The 21,199-nt window shown below is 36.5% G+C and overlaps 1 protein-coding gene across 1 annotated transcript in view; it reads right to left on the minus strand.

The window, feature by feature from the left end:
- XIRP2 (xin actin binding repeat containing 2) overlaps positions 1-21,199 on the minus strand; it is a 36,102-nt gene that overhangs the window by 2,134 nt on the left and 12,769 nt on the right. Inside the window, exons 3-11 of the mRNA XM_040561574.1 lie at positions 17,416-17,579; positions 14,654-14,858; positions 12,983-13,038; positions 7,924-8,031; positions 7,542-7,614; positions 6,708-6,841; positions 3,152-3,285; positions 1,437-2,474; positions 925-987 (exon numbers count right to left, since the gene is read on the minus strand). Of these exons, the coding sequence (XP_040417508.1) occupies positions 925-987; positions 1,437-2,474; positions 3,152-3,285; positions 6,708-6,841; positions 7,542-7,614; positions 7,924-8,031; positions 12,983-13,038; positions 14,654-14,858; positions 17,416-17,579 (1,975 nt within the window). The remainder of the gene's footprint in view (positions 1-924; positions 988-1,436; positions 2,475-3,151; positions 3,286-6,707; positions 6,842-7,541; positions 7,615-7,923; positions 8,032-12,982; positions 13,039-14,653; positions 14,859-17,415; positions 17,580-21,199) is intronic.

Below are 21,199 nucleotides of genomic sequence, written 5' to 3' on the forward strand. Positions count from 1 at the left end.
AAAGTGATTTTTTATTATGTATTGTCAACAGTTAAATCATATGTTACTGTTTAATACAAGCTAGAATAGTATAAGGAGAGCAAATACTAATCCATAAACCATTTAAGGAAAAAAAGAGCTAAATCTGCCTAAGTTTGTACAGAATTAAATATGAAAATTGAGAACTGCTTCAGTAAAAATGACTAAGGATTAGTTACTGAAACAATTACAAACCTTCATTGTGCAGTGATCCCAAACCCTGTTCCAATTCTGCCTATGATGTTTGTTTTTATCCTATTTGCTTTAAAATTTACATACTTTTTTTTTTTTTTTTCCCTGTCATCCAATATAATGCCATAGCAACTCTAGGAATATAGGAAAACAGTACTATTTGCCAAAAAGCAGAGTCTGTTTCAAACTAAGTACTGCATGATATTACAAAAAAAATAATAATCTTGTAGTATAAGTTAACACAATGAATGTGCTTAATACGTCATGGAGCAACAGCTCAGTTACAATAATAATAATACATACAAAAAATAGTTAAGGATATATTTTTCATTATTTTGTGCACACCAGGTGCTTCACCTATTAACATTTTTGTAAATGATAAAGAGTAAAACTGATCTATTATCTTTCTGAAAAACTGTCATATAGTAAAATATTTCTTGCAATGTTCAGGAACATAGCAATATGTGTTGTTTTAATCAGTGACTGAAAAAAATCCTCTTTTTTGCCTCTTCATTTCCTTAAATATAAACTAAGTAAATAAAGTCTGAACAATTAACGATATATAATACACATTTTCATATAAAATCTCTGGATATTAAATTCTCCAAGAAGTACTGCAAAATAAGTGAAGAATTTTCAATTTACCACATACTTGATAATGAGTGATAGACCTAGCTGATTGCTTAGCAGTTTTGTTAATTTTTATGATGGAATTTATTTCTTTTAATTTGGTGTTCTACAGTGAGCTGCTTGGACTTGACTTTCTCTCTTGGGATGCTGGAAAAACTGTACATCTTGAGCTCACTAATCTCAACTTATGCTTCTGTCATTCCTGGGCACTCAGGACTATTTTATCTTCCTGACAGGCATTAATATCATTCAGTTCCCTATCACAATTCCCGTCTTCTTTTGAATATGGGCTGGAGGTGCTTTTAGTTACATCTGGATTCTATTAGACCAAAGTCTAAAATGAGGTAGTCTTTAAGAAAAGATGTTTTCACAGTGTCAGATAAAATAGTATTTACAGTTTTGTCATTTCTTGATTCTTCCCCAATACATACCAAGTCACTGTCAACAGAGAGTGTTGTATTCATTGCCTCCTTTAGAACTAATATGCTATTAGTACAAGGCTTCTGACAAGTGGTATCTTTATTAAATTGAGCAAGACTATTAGAGGTAACAGCATCTTTATCTTCTGAATTCTGTTCATCCAGTGAAACAGTTACAGTATTGCTAGAATAGCAAAAGATTCACCTATCTCAAATATTTCTTCATTTCCAGACTGATTTTGCAGTTTTTCAAAGGCATGCTGCGATGCAGTGCAAATTCCATGGCTTAGTTCTGTCACTGGGTTAGATGGAGCTGACAGAATTCTTTCCTGCCTACAAATGTTTGAATGTGAAAACGTGGTGTAATTGTTATTGTTGTTGTTATTGAAGTTGAACTCTTTATGATCCTTTTGGACTGCTTCTTCGTCAATGTTAGTAACCTGTACAACTCCGAAATCATCAGTTTCATTATTTTTCTTCTCTTTCTCCTTCTCAGCACTATACCCAACCACATTATCACCCTCATTATTTTCCTTTCCACTTTCCTCCCTAATCTGTGATCTTCCTGTTTTATCCAGTTTACCTTGCACATTCTCAGTTTCATCACCTTTTCCCTTACTGCCCTTATTTTTACAGGTACCCCTAGCTTCTTTTTCAGACAGGGAGCTAAAGCCTGAGTGTTGATTTTGTTGTGCATTTGTAGTGTCATTCTCCTTTTGCTCTCTCAGAGCGTTTCCTTTCTGCAGATTCTTTTTATTGCCCAGAGGTTTATTGGCATGTAAGCTAGAGCTTTCTTGCACAAAGCCTTCTGGGGGCCACTTTGGCTTATTTACTTTAGCTACTTCTTCAATAGAAAACGTTTTCTTAGGTGCTGCATCATCTGTTGGAGGAGGCCACGTCATCTTTAATTTACCTCTTTCTGTGGATTTTATTATCGAATTGTTATCCAAAATATCAGGATGGGTACCTTCAGTACCTGAGTACAAGTCTTGATCAATTTCTGTAATTAGTTTAGGATCAACAGGTGTACGATGAATGGGATTTATTTCTTCAGCGTGAATATTACCAGCTGAGCTACATTGATCTTTAGAATTCCATAACTCTTTATGTTGCTTGTGTCCAAAACCTTCATCGTAATTTCCTTTGGATTTGAAAAGTTGCTTAAAATGAGGTTTACAATATACTTGTCCATGGAGAGATGCATAATTTCCCAAGCTGCCAAATGGAAGAAAATTTGTTTTACACTTTCATATAGCCTACATCTGCCACGAAGTTTACACTTTACTTGGTAATTCAAGTACCCCTACATGACAGTAAATATAAAGGAAGGAAGAGCAAAAAGAGAGCAAATTCAATGGATCAGCCAATTCTGATGCCCAAAAGCTAGTGTCTAAATCCTTCAATTGCCAATTCCCATAAAATTTCTAAGTTAAACTGTTGGAAGGAGAAGAGTCATTCCTTGTGATTTAAGAAAGAACATAAACTTATTCAGTTACTGCATCATAAGCTTTCAAACAAGGTGTTCTGTAGCACTCAGGGGTTGTTGGGGATTTTTTCCACGTAATATTGAAGACCAAAGCCTCAACTTTCCTAGAAAACAGGAGGACAAACTGCCATGAAAATTTTCTTTAGCCTTTTTGTGTTCGCTTAGATTTAGATTTGGCTCCCAGATGAAATAAACTAAATGTGGATAGCTAATCTCAGAAGTGTTAAATCAGAACTGCTAGCCTTTACAGTCTGTTACAGCAGTAACCACTGCATTTCATATAGAGGTTACAAGAGTAGTTTGCTAGTGCAGGGAACCATCACCTATTGAAAATAATTTCACCAGTTGTGTATTTTTTATTCAAGTGCAGATGTTCTACAAATGAACATGCAGTATTAATTCTTACCTTAATTGACTGCTACAGTGGTGACATCGGAAACACGATTTATGAAAATTTTGCTTGTCGGCCACTAAGCGTTCCATTGGATAAACTCTCTGGTGACAGAGCTTGCATATTTCATTTTCCCAAAACTGCAGTTTCTAGATGCAAATATCAAAAAGTTACAATTTGGTCTAAGCCACATATTGCAACTTATTTTTAATCGTACAAGGTCCATGCAAATATTTTTTTTTGTTAAAGTTGTAGTGTTCATTTTGTTACCATGAGCTGATAGATACCAATTTGAGGGTTTCATTTTTGTTCAACTAACTGTAATGCTTTAAAAGTGGAAAAGCTATGCACCTTGTACCTTTTCAGAAATCCATACCTTTAGAAGGACTATTCAATCCACTACATAGGGACGATGTTTCCCAGGTATGTCTAATAAATGTTTTGTGAACTGGGATAGGATAATGAAAGGTTTACCAGCATAAGTGGAACTGAGTAGAACATATGTATTCTGATGAGGAGGTTTTGCTTCATTGTGCCAAAAGCACATCAGGGAGCTCCACTGCTGTGGTAACCTGCAATGTGGACACTCGTGGGGTCCAAATATGCTACAGACCTCATAATTTCTGACTACTACAGTTTTCCCTTTCAGACCTGATACTTACTTGAGTGAATTTTCAAGACTGAGTTAGCTACAATGACATCAGCTAACTCTATCAAATCCTTTCTTCCATTAAGCATAATTAATTATAAAGGAAACTAGTTCTCTGTAAAATACAAAGCACAGTTAGAAGGCTTATTTCATTACCAAAAAGGGCAGAAAGAAATAATGGGCAATCTTTTGGTCTTGGGAACATCCATACAGCTCTTCTGTCTTGATTTATGAATTGATATGAAAGCCGTATGAACAGACAAGTGAGAGCTGAGCAACTCATTGCTTGTATAAGTGCATGGATCTCCATGCTCAGTTAAGAGGATGTTGCATTATTTCAAAGGATAAGAAATCAGGTGCATTCTGTGCATTTTACTATTTCTCAAATGCAACAGTAATGCTCTTTTGAATTTTAGGTAATTCTTTGGTTCTATTTGAAATACAGTAATTACATTAGCAAAAAAGGCCTGAAACCTCCATGTCAGTATTTGTTAGGCACATATTTGACATATCACTTAAGCCAGATACCCTTGAAAAGGAAAGATGGTAAAAGATTAGCAAAACAGGAAGAGAGATGGGCAGCAAAAATTAAGGTAAGTCTGTTAGTTTTATACCATTTCAGCCTTTTATTGTAAACCTGTTGTGCATTAATACACAACATGTGGACTGTGAATAATACTGACTCATGTCCCTCCTCTTTCGGACGTGGTTTTCCACCAGCACATTCCCATTACTGTGATCTTGGTGATCCTCCTTTGCAATTCTTTCTTTTTTTTTTTCCTAATGGTAAGGCTTGTATCTTTGTTCTTTTCTTCTGATTCTGGTGTTTTCAAACCATTGCACGTTTTCAGGCAGAAAAGAAATTCCTTGCTGGACCAGATGTCTTTCAAAATCTTTATGATTCTTGTGGATTTCATTGATAACTTTAATCCTGGAAGCAGGAGAAGAGATTTGACTTTCGGGCTGGCAGAATGGTTCCCTCACCTGTGGCTCCTGAGGCTTAGGGAGCATCTGATCCACACAGACTTCACCTGTTTGACATTTCTGATTTTGTTGTTCAAAGAAGTTTTGAACTGGAAGACCAGCTTCTCACTTGTTTGGATGTCTTAAACAATCTATATCATTCTTTACGATTGTGTTTATGATTTTAATTCTGAAAGCAGCAGAAGTTTTTGTACTTTTTGGCTGGCCCAATGGTTCCCTCACCTGAGGCTTATGTAGTGTTGGATCTATAAAGCTCTCACTTGTCTGACGCACTGGGTCACAGTGGAAACTTCTGACTTGAGTTTCCTTGGTCTCCCATTTTCACCGCTTGGATTTGTTCCCAGCAACTGCATGAAGTGACTGGGTTTCAAGCATCATTCTGTGCTTTGCACCACTTACTTCTATTATTTCCTCTTCACTAATGATTTTCTTGGTGCTAGTATTTTCAGATTCATCTCCAGACTGGCCCAGAGAGCCTCAAAAGCAGCTTTTCATGTTCCCCACCTTTATGTCTATAATAGGCTTGACTGAGGGTTTGTCAGCTTTGTTTTCTTTTATAGCATCAGTTCAGTGGTTTTCTACAAGCCATTGGCAATGTAAAACATTTTATTTTTTTATATCCTCTTTTTGAACAGCTTTTTTTTTTTATAAGTTCCACTGAACTGAAATTTACAGAGTCTAATGATTGGTTTTCAGATTTATTCTTCACAGCTGAAACATATCCTGAATATCAATTTTCATTATTTGTTTAAATTTCTTGCCTTCATCACCTTGAATATTTTCAAATAAATGTTTACTGTTGGTTACATCACCTCCTATTACTTCTTCAGGTAGAGGAAGAGGTGTGTTTTCATTATCTTCTAGAATTTCACAAGTCTGAGTTTCAAAAATCCAGCATTTTCTGGAAATGTTCATTTTTTAGAACATTTCATTTGCAGTGATTGTTTCCTCTGAATCCTCTTCAATACAAGTCTCCAAAGGCTGTGTTTCAAAAAAAAACCCCAAAAAAACAAAACAAAAAAACCAACATTTTGCCTTGTGCGCAAACAACTTTGATGTTTTCCTCCAAAGAGATTTCACATGCAACTTGAATTTCCATTGGGTCTGTGTTAATCACATCTAAAGGCTGTGTTGCCAACAATCAGCATGCAGTTCTGACATCCCCTTTTTCGGTCTTTTCTGTGGACAATTGTACTCTCCAGTCTTTGCCTCTGACAACATATGATGTCTGAGTTTCAAGACATGCTTCTCTTCACATTTCCTTTAATCTCCTTGAGTTTGGACTTCTGCTGCAACAAATTAATGTTGTCCACTGAGTAGAGCTGCCAAACTCTATCCAGCCGTTGAGTTTCTAACATGTGCCTAGTGGTTTTTACAGAACCAGCAGAAATTTCTCTGATGTGAGTTTCAGCTGATGCTTGTTCCTCATCATGGTACATTTTATTGAAAGATTCCAGTCACTGCATTTCAAACATCCATGTGGCTATGCGGACATGTTCTCTAGAGAATTCGAGAGTCTTGTGCAGTGCTTCTGCACATTCTCTGAAGAGTGTGGATTACACTTGTTTTCATTTCGTCACAAACTGACATTTTCTGTGTTTCTGAGAAACTAGTGACAAAAATTATATACATTTACAGACTGCAAACAAGGGAAGAGGAGACTGCATTCAGCAGAGTACAGGAAAAGCAGAAGTGTTTACCGAGTTCTACTTTCTGTTGTGCTTGTCACATAGTAGATGTATTTGCTGAATTAGTAAATGTACTTATTACTACTTCATGAGCCTTTGATTCCTAAACTCCACATATTCCTACAACATTCATAGGTTTCATTTTTAATTGCAACTACATAATGAAAATAGAAATTCAGACTGACGGACCAACATGTAAACTTCCACACTTCTAATTAATATCAAGATTCCTCTTATTAAAAACACAGACCTGTCCAACTTGTGCAGGCGTTGCAGTCTCTCTGTCAGAGGGAACAACCTTTTCCTGAGCTGTCCTTTCAAACTGCTGTTTTAAAACCTGCATAGAAATCTTTGGGACATCCTCATTCATAGCTGCATTGGTTACTGCAATGGAAAGAATAATTATAATAATAATTAAAAAAGTGATTTTGTTTTCCTTCACCCTGCCTTTTGTGAAATTAATTTGATCAGTGAATTGTAAAACATTATTACATTAGACAAATTATACTTACCCTTGCAGAACTCTAGCAAGGCCATGAACAAAAATCCATAGAAAAAAGAACAGAAGAATTGCTGAGGGACACATTGCCTGCTGTTTTGCCATACCTGAATTGCCCGGGCTCAGAGTTCATTGAGGTCTTTGAATTAACCAAACGTGTGAATTCTAATACCAGGATTAAACTGCAGAAGCCGCGCATCAACACCGTGCTCGTGGTCTCCAGGCCTATTCCACTTGGCTATAAATTGAGCCTTTATCATCCACAATTTTGTCTATACAGGGGCAAGCATTTGTGTGTGTTTTCAGACAACTCTTAAAATGCCCAGTTCTTTCCAGCATCTCAGCACATACTTGATGCTACCTCCTTATGCCAAGCTCCTCTCTGTGTACCAACATGTAAACCTTTTCTTAAGTCCCAGTGAGATCTATGAATGTGCTTAGCTGAGGAGGGAGGCACTGAAAAACTTGGAGCAATGTCCAGTATCTGTATCCTAAGAGCAGTCTCACTTTTGTGGGAGTAAAGACAGTTGCCAAGAACTTGGTTCATCGTGCTCCTTTGTCAGCCTTTGCTCTCAAGTCACTTACCTGTTTCATCAGCATGCTGCATCAATGTAGAAGCCCCATTTGTCTCCGAAGTAACTTGCTCCTCATGAGAAACCTGTGCACAAAACCTTCACTTTACTGTGGGATTTAGTGCAACATGTAAGAATTTTCCATATTTCTGCCACTGTCTTTAAAGAATCACAGAGAAGTATGAATGGGAAACCCCATTCATTATCACATTCAAACAACACTGTGTAGGACGCCAATCAAAAACCATTGTTATGCACTGCCAAATGAGGGCAGCTATCAGCAGAACATGAAAATCTTGCTGTACCAAGTAGTGCTGGAGTAAGAGGCAAAGCAGATAAGGATCGGCATCTCAGTATACCTGCTGAATGATATAATTCTTAATTGACAAAGTTACCTCTTGTGTTTGAAAGGCTTCCACTGGGCTTTCTTTAGAAGTCATTCCAGTGCATTCAGCTTCCCTGGTGCTGCTTGATACTGGGGGCTGAGTGGTTCTTGAGGTCTCCTGAAGACAAATACAAAGAATTGCATAATTAACAGTAATCGAGATTTTTGTTTCTGCCTGTCAAGGGCTGTCACAAATTAATTCTACTTTAAGAGGTGTAACCCCAAACGGTTCCTTTATGGCAGTGTACCATGATTCAGTTTGGGTGGGAGACAGCTGTGTGTCCCATGACAAAAACATGACAATGTTTTTGACATGTCCCATGTCAAAAACATGACAATGTTTTTGATCCTTCAAGTTTACTGACAGAATAAGCCATAAACATGTAAAAAAAAAAAGTAGGAAGATGCATAGAATTCAGGCCAATTGTGAAAAACAGCATGTTGTGTTATATTTTTAAAGGACTTCTTTCCTATTTCATCAAGAAGTGAATAATTATTTTCTTTTATTATCACCACTTTTTATTTTCTACCACTAAAGTCCACATTTACGTTTAACTCAGTGTGACATGTTGTATTCTTCTTTTCCAAATCTACTAACGATAACAATACCCTCTAAAAATATTATATTTACTTTCTCCTGTTGCCCTTCTGTGCCTCTATTTCCTTACTCTGCTGACATATGGCATTGATGTCATAAAGTAAATACTGCTTTTCTGGTTTTTGAAAGAATTGTAGAAGTGTACTGGTCATTTCTTAAACACCTGCAGTATCTTCATTTGAATTCATTTTATTTTCTGACTTCTGATCATTTCAAAGGTTCTGCATTCTGAGACCAGAAGAGCAATTCTGATGTCTGACAGAAACATTCATCCATGTGTTCTCATCCATCATTTCCATGGCTGTTGTGTGAGTGTTCATTTTTCCCACTTTCCTTGCTGGTGTGGGTTATCAGAATACCAAAAAGATGGATCATAGTGGCACTAGAGTAAGGAAGTAGTGAGAGCGTTTTGGCAGCTATGTTGCTTAGAGTTTCAATTTGTAAGGTTTGGAGTATATTATACTAGGCCTTACAAAATTTTCCTAGTTCACAACAGTAGCTCCTTTCTTCTTAGCGTCTAATTTATCTTCCTTATCCCATGTATTATTTATATGGAATTTAAAGTCTTCCATCAAGACATGCCTGTGAATTAAATCACTACAGGAGAGACTTAAACTTATTTGGGAACCACTTCAATATTCTGTGGACTGCAGATACTTAAGATACCTGTAATTGTTTTGTCCTTAGACAATGAGAAGAGTGTAAGAAACTGTCTCGTGGTAGCCAGAAAAAAATGATCTCATCCCCATTCTTGAGGTGAGAGAAGAATCTCAGGCCCTGTGATTCTATGATTTAGTCAATTACAAGCACCACAAGGAACCCTATGTGCCGAGAAGTTTGAGCTGTTAAAGTTAGTTGGAGCTCCAGGAGGGCAAGTCAGAGTGTGATGTACACGCGCAAGCTGTGTCAGCGTAACAGCTGAGAGAGCCACACAACATGAGGAGGTGTAAAGTTAACACCCTATCGAGTTGAAAAGAAAATGCATTGCAAAATTTTCCATGTCTTCTCAGCTTAATGAGGATGTTTGGATGTATGTATAATATGCTCTTTCATTTTATATGGGTATGCTTTTCAATATATTTATGCATACATATGTTTTTTTTCACATAATATATACTTTTCCATTCCAAAGTGAATGTTTTAGATATGTAAGTCAAGCTCTTATTACTAGAAAAACTCATTCATGAGACATATGAAATGTTCATGATAGTCATTATGTGTCTATGGTATGGGGTATTAAAAAAGAATATAATGAGGCTTAATGTAGTCAGGAAGCAAATCTAACCTGAACATCAGTAGTGCCTTATTGCTATAACTTTTGTACTGCTTATGGAGTAGTTGCCATATTGCAAAAGGTTATAATAGTTTAATGTGACATCCATAGCTGTCTAAACTGCAGCCTAAAAATTATGGGCCAGATTTTGACAATTATAATTACATGGCCTGGTTCTAAGTATGAAAGGAGAAAGAGGGACTTGGAGGTCCTCATGTTTTCTGTGTCTGTCACAATGGCTAATTGAAATTACATTGACAGCGGGTAAAATGCTGCTTCTTTATCCAAAACAAGTGGAGAGTAGGAAGACCCTTGGTTTCATCCCTCCTTCTGCAATGGCCAACTGCAGGATATGGATAGCATTAATGTAGTCTATAGCATTAGAGTTTGTGGCAAGTTTTGTATACCACATAGATTTTGGAGAATGTCCTTAAGAATCATTTGAAGATATTCAGGGGATAAAGTTGCTCTTTTCTTAATAAGTTGGGCAAGTCCAGCTTCCACTACGGAACTGTAGCTGAAGATCATGATCTAGATTTAAGGCTTGTTAACAGTTGTGCTTGTGGTAACTTGATCCCTTCATTTCTTTCTGCGGAATATACAATTTTGTGCATTATTAAATCAAGTAAAGTGTTTATTAAGTGCAAGGCTAGACTGAACAGCATTACAAAGCCACACAACAAATTTGTTGTTGAAAACAATTCACACAGGTGCATTCAGTTAACAGTTCACTATAATTGTGGAAGCTACCATGGAAAGGTAATGCTCAAAATTTCTGCTACTTTTTTTTTTTTTTTTTTTCTAAATATTTCAGGATATGTAATTGTGGAAAAGTAAAATTCAAACTTTTTTACCTGTTAGGATTTAGAAAATTTTTAATATATTTTTAAAGTATTAAATGTTATTCATGTCTGTATACATTATATAACAAGAGTGCATTTTTATTTAGGTATTCAGATTATATTACTAAAGAAAACTGTATTTACTACATGCGGTTTATATCTTAGTGGCGCATACCTCAATTTTGGTGCCTGTAATAATTCATATAGAATTCTTACTGCAAAATGTGCCAAGATTTAATTTTTCATTAACTGTACTGTGTATTTTAGACCAAGGTTTTCTTTTCCTTATTGACATTTTTGTAGTTTTCCTCTGTTCTGACAACAGAAAAAAATTACTTTCCCTTTCAAAAATAAAATTGTCTTGAGAATCAGATTATGTATACTCTGTTATATATATGTGTAGATAAAAACAGGTATATAAGTTTATGTATGTATGGAAAAAACAACTGATCAAGGCGATCAAACGGTCCAAAACCTTGCAGAAGTACAGAAAGCCTTTTACTCACTCCTATCTGAAGCATGTTTATTTTAGTTAAACTGCATTATGATAATCATATATTAACTCTGTGTGAAATTAGCTAATATAATATCATGTACTAGCATATTTAGAACTTACTGTTCTAAAAGTTCAGTTTGTACCAACTTACAGTTCCCTTCATGCAGCAGAAGTAGATTGTGACTCTTAAGTTTCAGCTGCAAAATTATTAACAATAGAGGGACTCACTGGTGACTTACTTGGTATGTATTTTCATTTCTTCCTCAAAGCTATGTTCTTTCACATATTTATGTTCTTATGGTATCATCTGCACATCAGTGCTGTGAGAATCCTACAGAAATTTCTCATAAGTAATTCTGCACTTCATCTCTATGATTTGTCAGCTTTCCTTAGTTTTATGTAAATACTTATGTTGTTTTGGGTACTGTATGGAATATTTTCATTAAAAAAGTTAGGTTTTTGCCATTCACTAAAATTGTCACGTTATTCAATCTTATCCTCTGCAATCACCTGAGAATTGGCAATTGCTACTCTAGAAATCTTAGAAAATTTGTCTGGAATGACCCTCAATGAAGGCAATTTAGCTATACCTGTGTTATTGTTGAGTGAAAATCAGATACAACTGCCTATGTAGGAGGTTAAGCTCACTTGCCAGAAAGTGCTTGTGTCTGACACTGGATAATGAGATTTTGTCTGAGCAGCTGTTGTGCCCTTCAGAACTGTTCTAACTGTCATTTTACAGCTTCCGTGGCAAGATAAAGGAATTACTTTCATTTCCAGAGCGGTTAGTAACAGTTCTTTTCTGATTTGGAATGTTGTGTGGTTTTTGTTTTAAATCACTGATTTAATGCTCTGCTTATACTGTTCATCTAATTATTTTGGCAATGAAGAACAGCAACCTGTGGGTTTGATGTGTGGAATATTGTGGCCAAATTTTTTGTAATTATTTTGCTCTCTCTACATCTCAGCCTGTTGGTCATTCAGCTTCATGTTGAGCAGCTCTACCATATGCAAACATAGCTTGTACTCCAGACTGCAAGCTAGCAAACAAATCCAGGCTGGCATTTTCAGAACAGTAACACTGAAGATCATGATCTCTTCTCAGCCCACTGCTGTGGACAAAAGTGTTCATGATCTGTGGTTAAGTTAAAGACCAGGTCTTTAAACAATCAAGTTGAGTTTGTGAGCACATCACAGTTCTGTCAGCTTTCAGTACTGCTCAGCATTTTGGACAAGATTTTAGTGCTTTCTACCAATAATAGTGCACCTTTTACTAGGAACAAATCTCCCTTGTAATGAAGAGAGTTATGAGTGATGCCTGGCCTGAGAAAAACAGAAAGATAATAGTTAAATAGTACTTGCATATTTGATGTAAATATTTTGAATAACAATCCATGCACTCTTTATGCAATATTTGAGTATGGTAAAATTTTCAGCAATTTAGATTACTGTTTAAAAAATTAATTGCTTTCTTATTTAAGCTTTGATTAATGGTTTGGATTTATCCAGCTCTGGAAGTCTGTGTTCAAACAACATGTTTTCTGTATTTTGCCCCAGAATTGATTCAGTGACCTCGAATAATCTTTCAGCTACCTAAGTTTATAATCCCATTTTCAATGAGAGTGCAGTTATGTTAGATATAAATGGGATTTTATGGTCTTGCAGTAAGTTATTTAATCTAAATTTAAAAACTATTCTATATAGTCTGATTCTATTTCCTGTGAACATGACCATTTCTGCTGATGATTTGAGAGAAAGTTCTCAACTAGACACATAGGACACACATTGATAAGTGTGCTTAGAGGTCACAGCTTTGTTGAAGAAATGAAACCATCATAGTGGCTTTGTAGAGAACTAAACCTCATTGTTAGGCCAGGAAAAATTCATCTTCATATCACGGGAATGAAACTCTGCGTCTAAGTAAGAGAAAAAGTCACATCATTTTTGTAAACAGTTCTGCATTTCTTCATCCAGTAAATGGCAGCAAGGTTGGAACACCTCACCAGAAAAGTACATGCAAACAAGTTATGTATTTGAAGTAGAAGTCAAAGTTAAAGGGAAAAATATGAATGAAAATAAAACAAAAATGAATTTACGTTCTTTTCTGAGAAAAAGTTTTTTCTCGGGTTTTTACACAGATATTTACCATGAAGTTAGTCAGTAAGATAATTGAGTATCTCCTGTTAGCATTCATGCCAGTTGCAAGTGTAAACCTCTATAAAGCAACAAAGTTAATAGTCTCTTTGTTAACAAAAGAATACCTGAAGTCCAGGCAAAAAAAAGTCATTTAGGATTATTTTTTGCACTGTGTTTTTCTTTATGATTAATTTTTACTGTAATTAGTAATACTGCCTAGCTAAATTAGTGTCTACCCAAAACTAGGTAGTCAGAAGAGCTGTTTTTTGAAGGAAGTTAGTCTTTTTGTGCCTTTTTTTTTTTTTTTAATTGATATTTCCTGAAATCTGAAATTTGCCTTTCTTTGTTTTTATTGTGACCTTGAACATGGGTCTCTTTAATTTCCTGTCTCTCTTCCGTTCTTAGGTTACTCAAGCATTTCTTTCATTCACAGAATCACAGAATTGAAGGGGTTGGAAGGGACCTCGAAAGATCATCGGGTTCAACCCCGCTGCCAAAGCAGGTTCCTTAGAGCAGGCTGCCCAGGTAGGTGTCCAGACAGGTCTTGAATATCTCGAGAGAAGGAGACTCCACAACCTTCATTACCTTCATGTTTACCCTTAATAGAAGGATTTCACAGTTTTTAGACTAAACTACTTGTAGAATAATCACTACAGTGATGATTAGTGTGTGGTCTTGTTTCAGCATTTAAATTAATTACAGTTATACTGTATTTTAAAATTCCTCCTTTTTACTTGTGCATCTTTTTCCATACTCCTCCATCTCTTCCATTGAAAAGCAGTAAAACATTACTACTATGTAAGATGGAGTTCTCTGTAATGAAGGAGTTCACATCACCCAGCAATAGATTAGGGTTTGTACAAATTCAGGTGGACTCATATAATATTTCTTTCCCACCGTAAGAAATACTGCTATCAGCATTACTGTGTACTAGAAGTTATCACTGCAAAATAGTGCAGTTGTACTGTGGACCAGACTGCCCTCACTAGCTCCAGAATCACGGAGGAGTGGAGAAACATGGCTTGGTGAGGATCCAGCGAGCCCCCATGAAACAATGCTTAAAACACTCTCACAGAAAGAAATAAACTTTTCACAGGTCCTTGTTTGCAGTGACCGAGCTAATTTACTCTTTGCTTAGGCAACAGGAGCACAACAGCCATCCTCCAGATAAAATCTGCTCAACTGTGCTATTGTGTATCCTCGACGCGGCATACTGCATCATTTCTGATAACTGTGGTGGTTGTGGGTTTTGTTTGTTTTGTTATCTCATAAATCCGCTTTTAGACATGCAGATTGCTGCATGTGTACTGTAGTATATCCTCAAAGAGAAAATTCTGAGAATATAAACACTATGGAAACGTTGTCTTAATTATAATGAAAATTCTTGAATGAAGCATATTTTTCCCACCAACTCTTTAGCAGGGCATATCTCTTTTAGTACTAAAAATGCCATCATTGCCATCATTACCTGTGCAGATTTGTGCTGGTGCTGGGAGCGAGCAAAGGTGATCTTTGAAGAGGTCATCTGCGCTTTCTCAAACTGTTTCCTCACTGCAGCCAGGCCTCCAGGCACAGTGCAGGACTTGGTTTTCTCTGAAAACTGGAGTGATAAAATAAGGCCAATTATTTTGCATCTGCAGTAAGAACATACTTCCACAAGTTGATTTTTTTTTAATTACTTAAGAGCAGTACACTATAATTCTTATTAATTTAAAATGGAGAATTTGGAAGCACTTAGTTATATCTGTACCCTCTTATATGCAACTTCAACTGATATAGTCTGTAAACTCTACTTATTTCAATAGTACAAATGAATTTACATTAGCATGCACAATAGATATAGTAGTAACACAATTATTTTACAGTTATCATCAAAATGCATAACATATACATACTGCTAAGATTAATTGTTAAATCTTATTGGCCTACTTTAGGACTTTTTATTTTTTGTTACATAATTGGGACCTGAAAGTTATCAAGTCCTTTTGAAATTTTACACTCTAGAATATATTTAACACTAATTACTAAATGCTTCTGTGTGAAATAGATCCTGCTGGTATAGCTGCATATTCATCTCTGCCTAAGCTGCTGCCTCAGTGGTTTCCTCTGAAGGTTAGGGGTCAGTCACATATTTTTAGCCATGTAATATTCTTTATTTGCAAGAATTACACATTTATCAGCAGACAGACAGACATAAATAGCATATCTGGCAAGTTCATAGACTACTGCACAAGAGCCATAAATTGTGATTAGGAGAACTAAAGGACTATCTATATTTGAAAAAATAAGCATGTTTGACCAGAATCTTTAACACCAACATAATAGTTCCCATGTACTTGATTGCCTGTATCAATCACTTCAGAGCAATCCTCTGCTGTTCCATCTTCTAATTATATGTTCTGAGTTCTGTTGCCTTTGCTATTGCTACCTGGCCCTCTCTGTATTTTTTCAGTAGCTATTGCTGAAAAAAGTAGAGAGAGCTTAAACCAGGCCTTTGTGAGATGATCCTTCTTCCCCAACAATAGTGACAAAGGTCAGAAGAGTGCCCTTGCCCTCACGGTCTCAGTTCTGTCCGTTGTGTGTTTCTTCTTAGATGGTATGAGAAAAAAGCTTTAAGTATTTTAACCTATTAAACAATATGCAGGAAATAAAACATCCAGTAATTCAAAATTATCTTGTAATAAAAATTGCTAAAAAGAAAAGACGAAGTAAATTTAGTACATAACATCTGATGAGTAAGTAAGCAGATCCTAAAAAACTGATGAAGATGGCACAATCCTATATATATATGGATATGTGAATGCAAAGAGTAATTACTTCAGTAAATGAACATTTCAGGCACACCTTGTGAGCCATTTGGAGATATTTAGAGTAGGTAAATGCAGTTATGGGTCCTTTAAGGAAACATATTGATTTCCTTTAACGGAACTTAATATACTTAATATAAGAAAGGGCAAGGTGTCATAGAATGCAAATGAAGCAGTTTGTATGTTCTCAGCACGGTTCAGTTGGGTCAGGCTTCCTACAGTTCTTCCTCTTGAGGAGGGAGAGCTAATGGCAGCATCGTTTGCAGTTGTGGGAGGAGGGAATTTGAACCTTCTCAGACCAAAGAACGTCAGGAATCTGCTGCGAGTACCGAAAGGCAATTAGGAAATAAAGAAGTCAGTGGGCAGGAATTGTGTGGTTTGAAAACACCTGGACTCAGAAGGTGAGCGTGGGTGGTGGCTGCTTCCACTAGGTGGCTTCTGGGCTACCTGAGCCCCCAGGTCACTTCAGCTGCTGCTCCAAAGACCAAAGTGCAGGGTAAGATTGGGAATCCTTCTACAGCTCTTCTCACATATAGACAGAGATGCTGTCTGGTTAGGCTTAGAGCTGAATCGGACTCATTCTGTTGCACCCTGACTGACAGGAATTAACTCTGGCCTAGTTTACAGTAAGAGAAAGGTGCGTGCTTCCTGTACGCTGAAATTCCGGTGTAACAGAGGCCTTTGTTGTTCGAGCGTTGTACCAAGCCAGCATAATGCCTCCGTTTCCTGATAACAAGATGGTTGAGTTGCAACTTCTAGTTAGGATTTTCAGAGATGGTAAAAATATACTTTGTGTCCTGAAGTATTTCTGTGCCTTAGTTAGCTAATTCTATTACAAAAAGGTACCTCTCCCTGTACCTTATCTTGAATGGCTGCTACTTTATAATGTGGTAATTTCAAATTCTTCAGTTTGAGCAGCAAGAGCTCTAAACTCACTGCGCTCCTGAATATGATTTTATTATTGGGCGATAGAGAATATTTATTGTGATAAAGAAACTGCCTCTTTCTGTCATCATGAGCAAATAGGATAACCGCATTGCTGATCTCTCATGCCTACGGTCCTCATAAGTGAAGTTCAGGCAAAGGTGGACTAAAAAGAAGAGTACTTCCATGAATTAAAGGGGATTGTCCAAAAGACCAAAGGCATGTAGCATGAAAAATCTCATTTGGTAGAGACAGAGACTGATGGATGACTATGTTTGCTATGTAGGTTTCCTAATTTCAGATTTAAATTTTGATCCACCCCGTGATCCATCTGATAGCTTGCTTGTAGAAATAAAGACGGTTACAATCTGTCCCTGCACAAAGCAAATGCAGAATTAAGAAGGTAATGAGACATTGGTATCTTACATTGGCAAAGCAGCTGCTGCTCTCTGCCTTGGACACAGCAGCCTGATACAGAGCCATTTTTTCCTTCAAGGAGACATTCTCCTGGAAGTCCAGCAGTGTGTTGCCAGTCCTGGGAGGGCTCTCTTCTGGTAGTCCTCTTACAGGTTTGCGACCACCCACTGCAACTACAAACAGACGTCAGAGTTGGGGAGAGGGAGATGGGTGCATGTGTTTCAAATCTTGAAAGAAAAGCAGTAGGCAAAATGAATGGTATCGCCAACTTTTTAGCAACATGGTATCGCCAACTTTTTAGCAACTGTGTCATACTTTCAATTTAGAACGTATCAAGTACGGAGAGTTTCATTTATAGAAATGTAGTTTCATTTTAAAGTAAACACTTGAAATAAAGCATTTGCTAGAGGGATTTTACAACTGCAATTGGAAGAATCTTATAGGTCATCGAATAGTTCCTGGCTGTTTCTCAAGGACCAGCCGGTATCTTTGTGCTTTGCTTATGCAGGACCGTGCAAAAAGAGAAAACTTAGCCATGACCATATACAGGCCAAGAATTAATGCTGAATTGCCTTTTAAAAAGTTAGCATGCAAAGGTTCTTACCATTGTGACAAGGAGTTACAATTTATCTATCTGCAATTCAGGAACAGTGAATGTGGAGACAGCAGTTCAGAGTACTCCTAAAAGAGCAGTACAGACTTAATAGCACTAGTCTTTTGTTGTTGTTTTTAACATACATATGAAGCTGTTAGAATTCCACGTGCCCAGAAAGGTGCCTTAAATTTAGCATCAAGGTGTTTTTCCTTCTTGTTTCAGGTAAGGGGGGAAAGCATATGCTGTGAGCATCTCTACCTTCTGTAATCAGAAGCAGAAGAGGTTTAATATAAACCCGCAGGCTGGAAATTCCTCTTGACCTGCCAAGGTGTTTTTTTTTTTTTTTTTTTTTTTACTGTCCGTGGAAAATTGTGTTGAATAACACTGAATTTCTGTAAACAGGACACTCCTTTCCTTTTTGGGTGAAGAGGGAACTGTAAGATTTCAAGAACACGTATTTTTAGTAAAGCCACCAGTATCTATTTTTTTTAATCCTTGTGCTAGTACTGCACAAATCAGAGTGCCCTAATCTTCTCTAAATCCATCTACATTTCTCCTTGTCTTTGCATAATAGGAGGGAATAAATTTGTTGCAACCTGCATTTCTTCTTTAAAAAATTGCATTTTATGAGATTACAGAAACAGGTTCTAGCTGAAATAGTGTCCCCCCAAAAAAAACAAACACAACCAACCAACCAACCAAACAAACAAACAACACAAACAAAACCCCCAAACTCTACAAAATCCAAGCATAATATTTCTTTGAATTTCTCAAAAGTGTACACCTCTCCTTTTCTGGAGTAAGTAGAGGGGGACAGCTGATTTTATTTTATCCCCACATGTATAGGGTGGAACTTGGCCGATGTTTTTAGGGGCTGCAGCCTGCATAGCCTTTGCCAGAGTCAATTCCTTGTTTTGGAAGCCCAACTGTAAGACATATTGTCATACATATGCATGACAAAAACACATGTTCAGTCAATCACATTTCTTCTTACCTAAATTGGCTGACTTTTCATTATTGTATTGTTTTACTAAGGCAGTGGCTGACAAGGAAAGATACAGATCAAAAATCAACCCTTTTTCTTTTGAAGTGCCCACAGTTTAGCTTTAATGTTATGAAATGCTGCAACAAGAGCCTTTCCAAAATGCTATCTGTTCACCTGGCATAGAGCAGAGTGCCAAGGAAAAGGTATCCCACCAAACAGAGAGGAATGCCAGGCCACATCTAGCCTGTCAGCCTGTTTACTGTAAAACTGTTTAGCTGGCATAAGTGTTCAAGGTCCAGTTATATCAAGCAAATATAAAAAAGCAACCTTAATCTTCTGTAAAAAACAGACGTATATGTAGACACCCATTGAAGAGTGGCTTTCAGTGTAAACTTACTCAGTTTCTTAATATTTTCACATGACCCTACTCAGAACATATATGAGGATAATCTTCTATTTAATTATCCTTATCACATGCAGTGCATTTGTATATTGGGAGAAATAATCATAGGCAAAAAAACTGCTACACTTTAAGAAAGAATAGCAGCAGTTACAATCAATGAAAGCCAGCTGGAAGGAAACAAAATGATTTTCAGAGAAAGTAGAAATCAGGAGAGACAGAAAATTGCTGTCCTCCAAGTGAGAAGTCTGTACATTAAACCAAATCTAACCAAAACAGTGGAGATGTTGAACACATGCTTCAGAAACAGAGGGATAACCCATCAATATCCTTTCAATTTTAAAGGTACATTGTATTGGTTAACACAGATTACTACCAGCATATTTATTAGCCTTTGCTTTAATTTTCAAGAATGCTAACCAGTTTGAAACCTTTCTTAGTATTGTTCTGATTCAGCAAGGGATTCTTAGATTCTGCCTAATCATAAGCATGTGAATAGTTTCCTCAAGTGCAATGGGAATACTCATATGCTTAAAGTTAGACGTGATTAAATTCCTTGCTGAATACGGGCCAATGAATTTAATGGACTGTTTTAAAAAACATTTTAATAGATACATATTATTAGCCACCTGGGGAGTGAAGGTAATAGAAACTATTCTCTTGTTACCTTTAAAACAGGAAATGAAGTCTCCTTAGAAGCTAGTTGTTTTATAACATAATGCAAAACTCTTTCTGATGCTGTGAGAGTTTAAGCAATCTAAGTTCATTCATTTTGCTCTAAGCTTTTGCTCATTCAAGAGAACTCAAAAGTGTAATATCTTCTGATTCTTTTGAGGATAAATGTGTGCTTGTGATGAAATATTTTTGTCAGAAGAGTCTTATGTTTACCAATATGAGGTATGCCAAGAAAAAGCTGAAAACTCTGTTTTCCTTTGTCAGGTGGGTCTTAAATGATACCATCTATTTCAGAGGATATAATTATTTTATTAATGGTAACATATCAACTGTATTAAGTGAACAGAGCTTGACAAGTCTTCCATGCATAATAGGACTGGAGAATTCTGGCTTTCATCCAGTTGTATCCAATGTTACATTAGCTATCCCTTATGGGCTTCTTCATGTTTTCACGATAGGTTAAACAGCAGTATGAGCATTGCCTTCATTGTTTTTCAGCGGAGACAGTAGAAGTCGTTGGTACTCAGCCATAGAGCTTTCTGTAAATCTTGTTTTGATAACTCTTCTAGGAAAATAAGGCTTTGGCATAATTGAAACATTTAATAAAAAGCTCCATAGCACTTCAGTGGTTTGAGGGTTTTGCTTTTGCAGAGAAATTGAAGCATTTGGTATTGAGAACTCAAAACTCATGGTGATGAGAGAAATAATCTATGGATTAACATTATCCTATACTATTCAGTTCCTGAATATTTATTCAAGTGCATAGTTGCAGATTTCAGTGCCTAAGTTCAGTGCCACTAGAAGTTTAAGAGTTTTCTCCGCTGCTTTCAAATACTCAAATGAGTCTATAGGGAATTTGCTTCTCATAAGACTGCCTGAATGCAAAATGGGATATTATGGCTCTCACAGGAGCTCAGAAAAACATTATCCCCTATGGGTCTGTCACATTTTTAGAAAAAACTTCATTTATAAGAGGCATGAATTGTTGAGTGTGCAGTTTTATGTAGTTCTTACGCTTTGTTATTCCTGATGGACCAAACTATGCTTCTGAAACATACTTTGCTCAATTTGCAATCAGAGACAAAGAGAGTATGGAATGGAGCGGAGAAAGAACATCTTTAAACTGTAAGAACTTAAA

Source organism: Cygnus olor, chromosome 6 (assembly GCF_009769625.2).
Source record: "Cygnus olor isolate bCygOlo1 chromosome 6, bCygOlo1.pri.v2, whole genome shotgun sequence".
NCBI lineage: Eukaryota > Metazoa > Chordata > Aves > Anseriformes > Anatidae > Cygnus > Cygnus olor.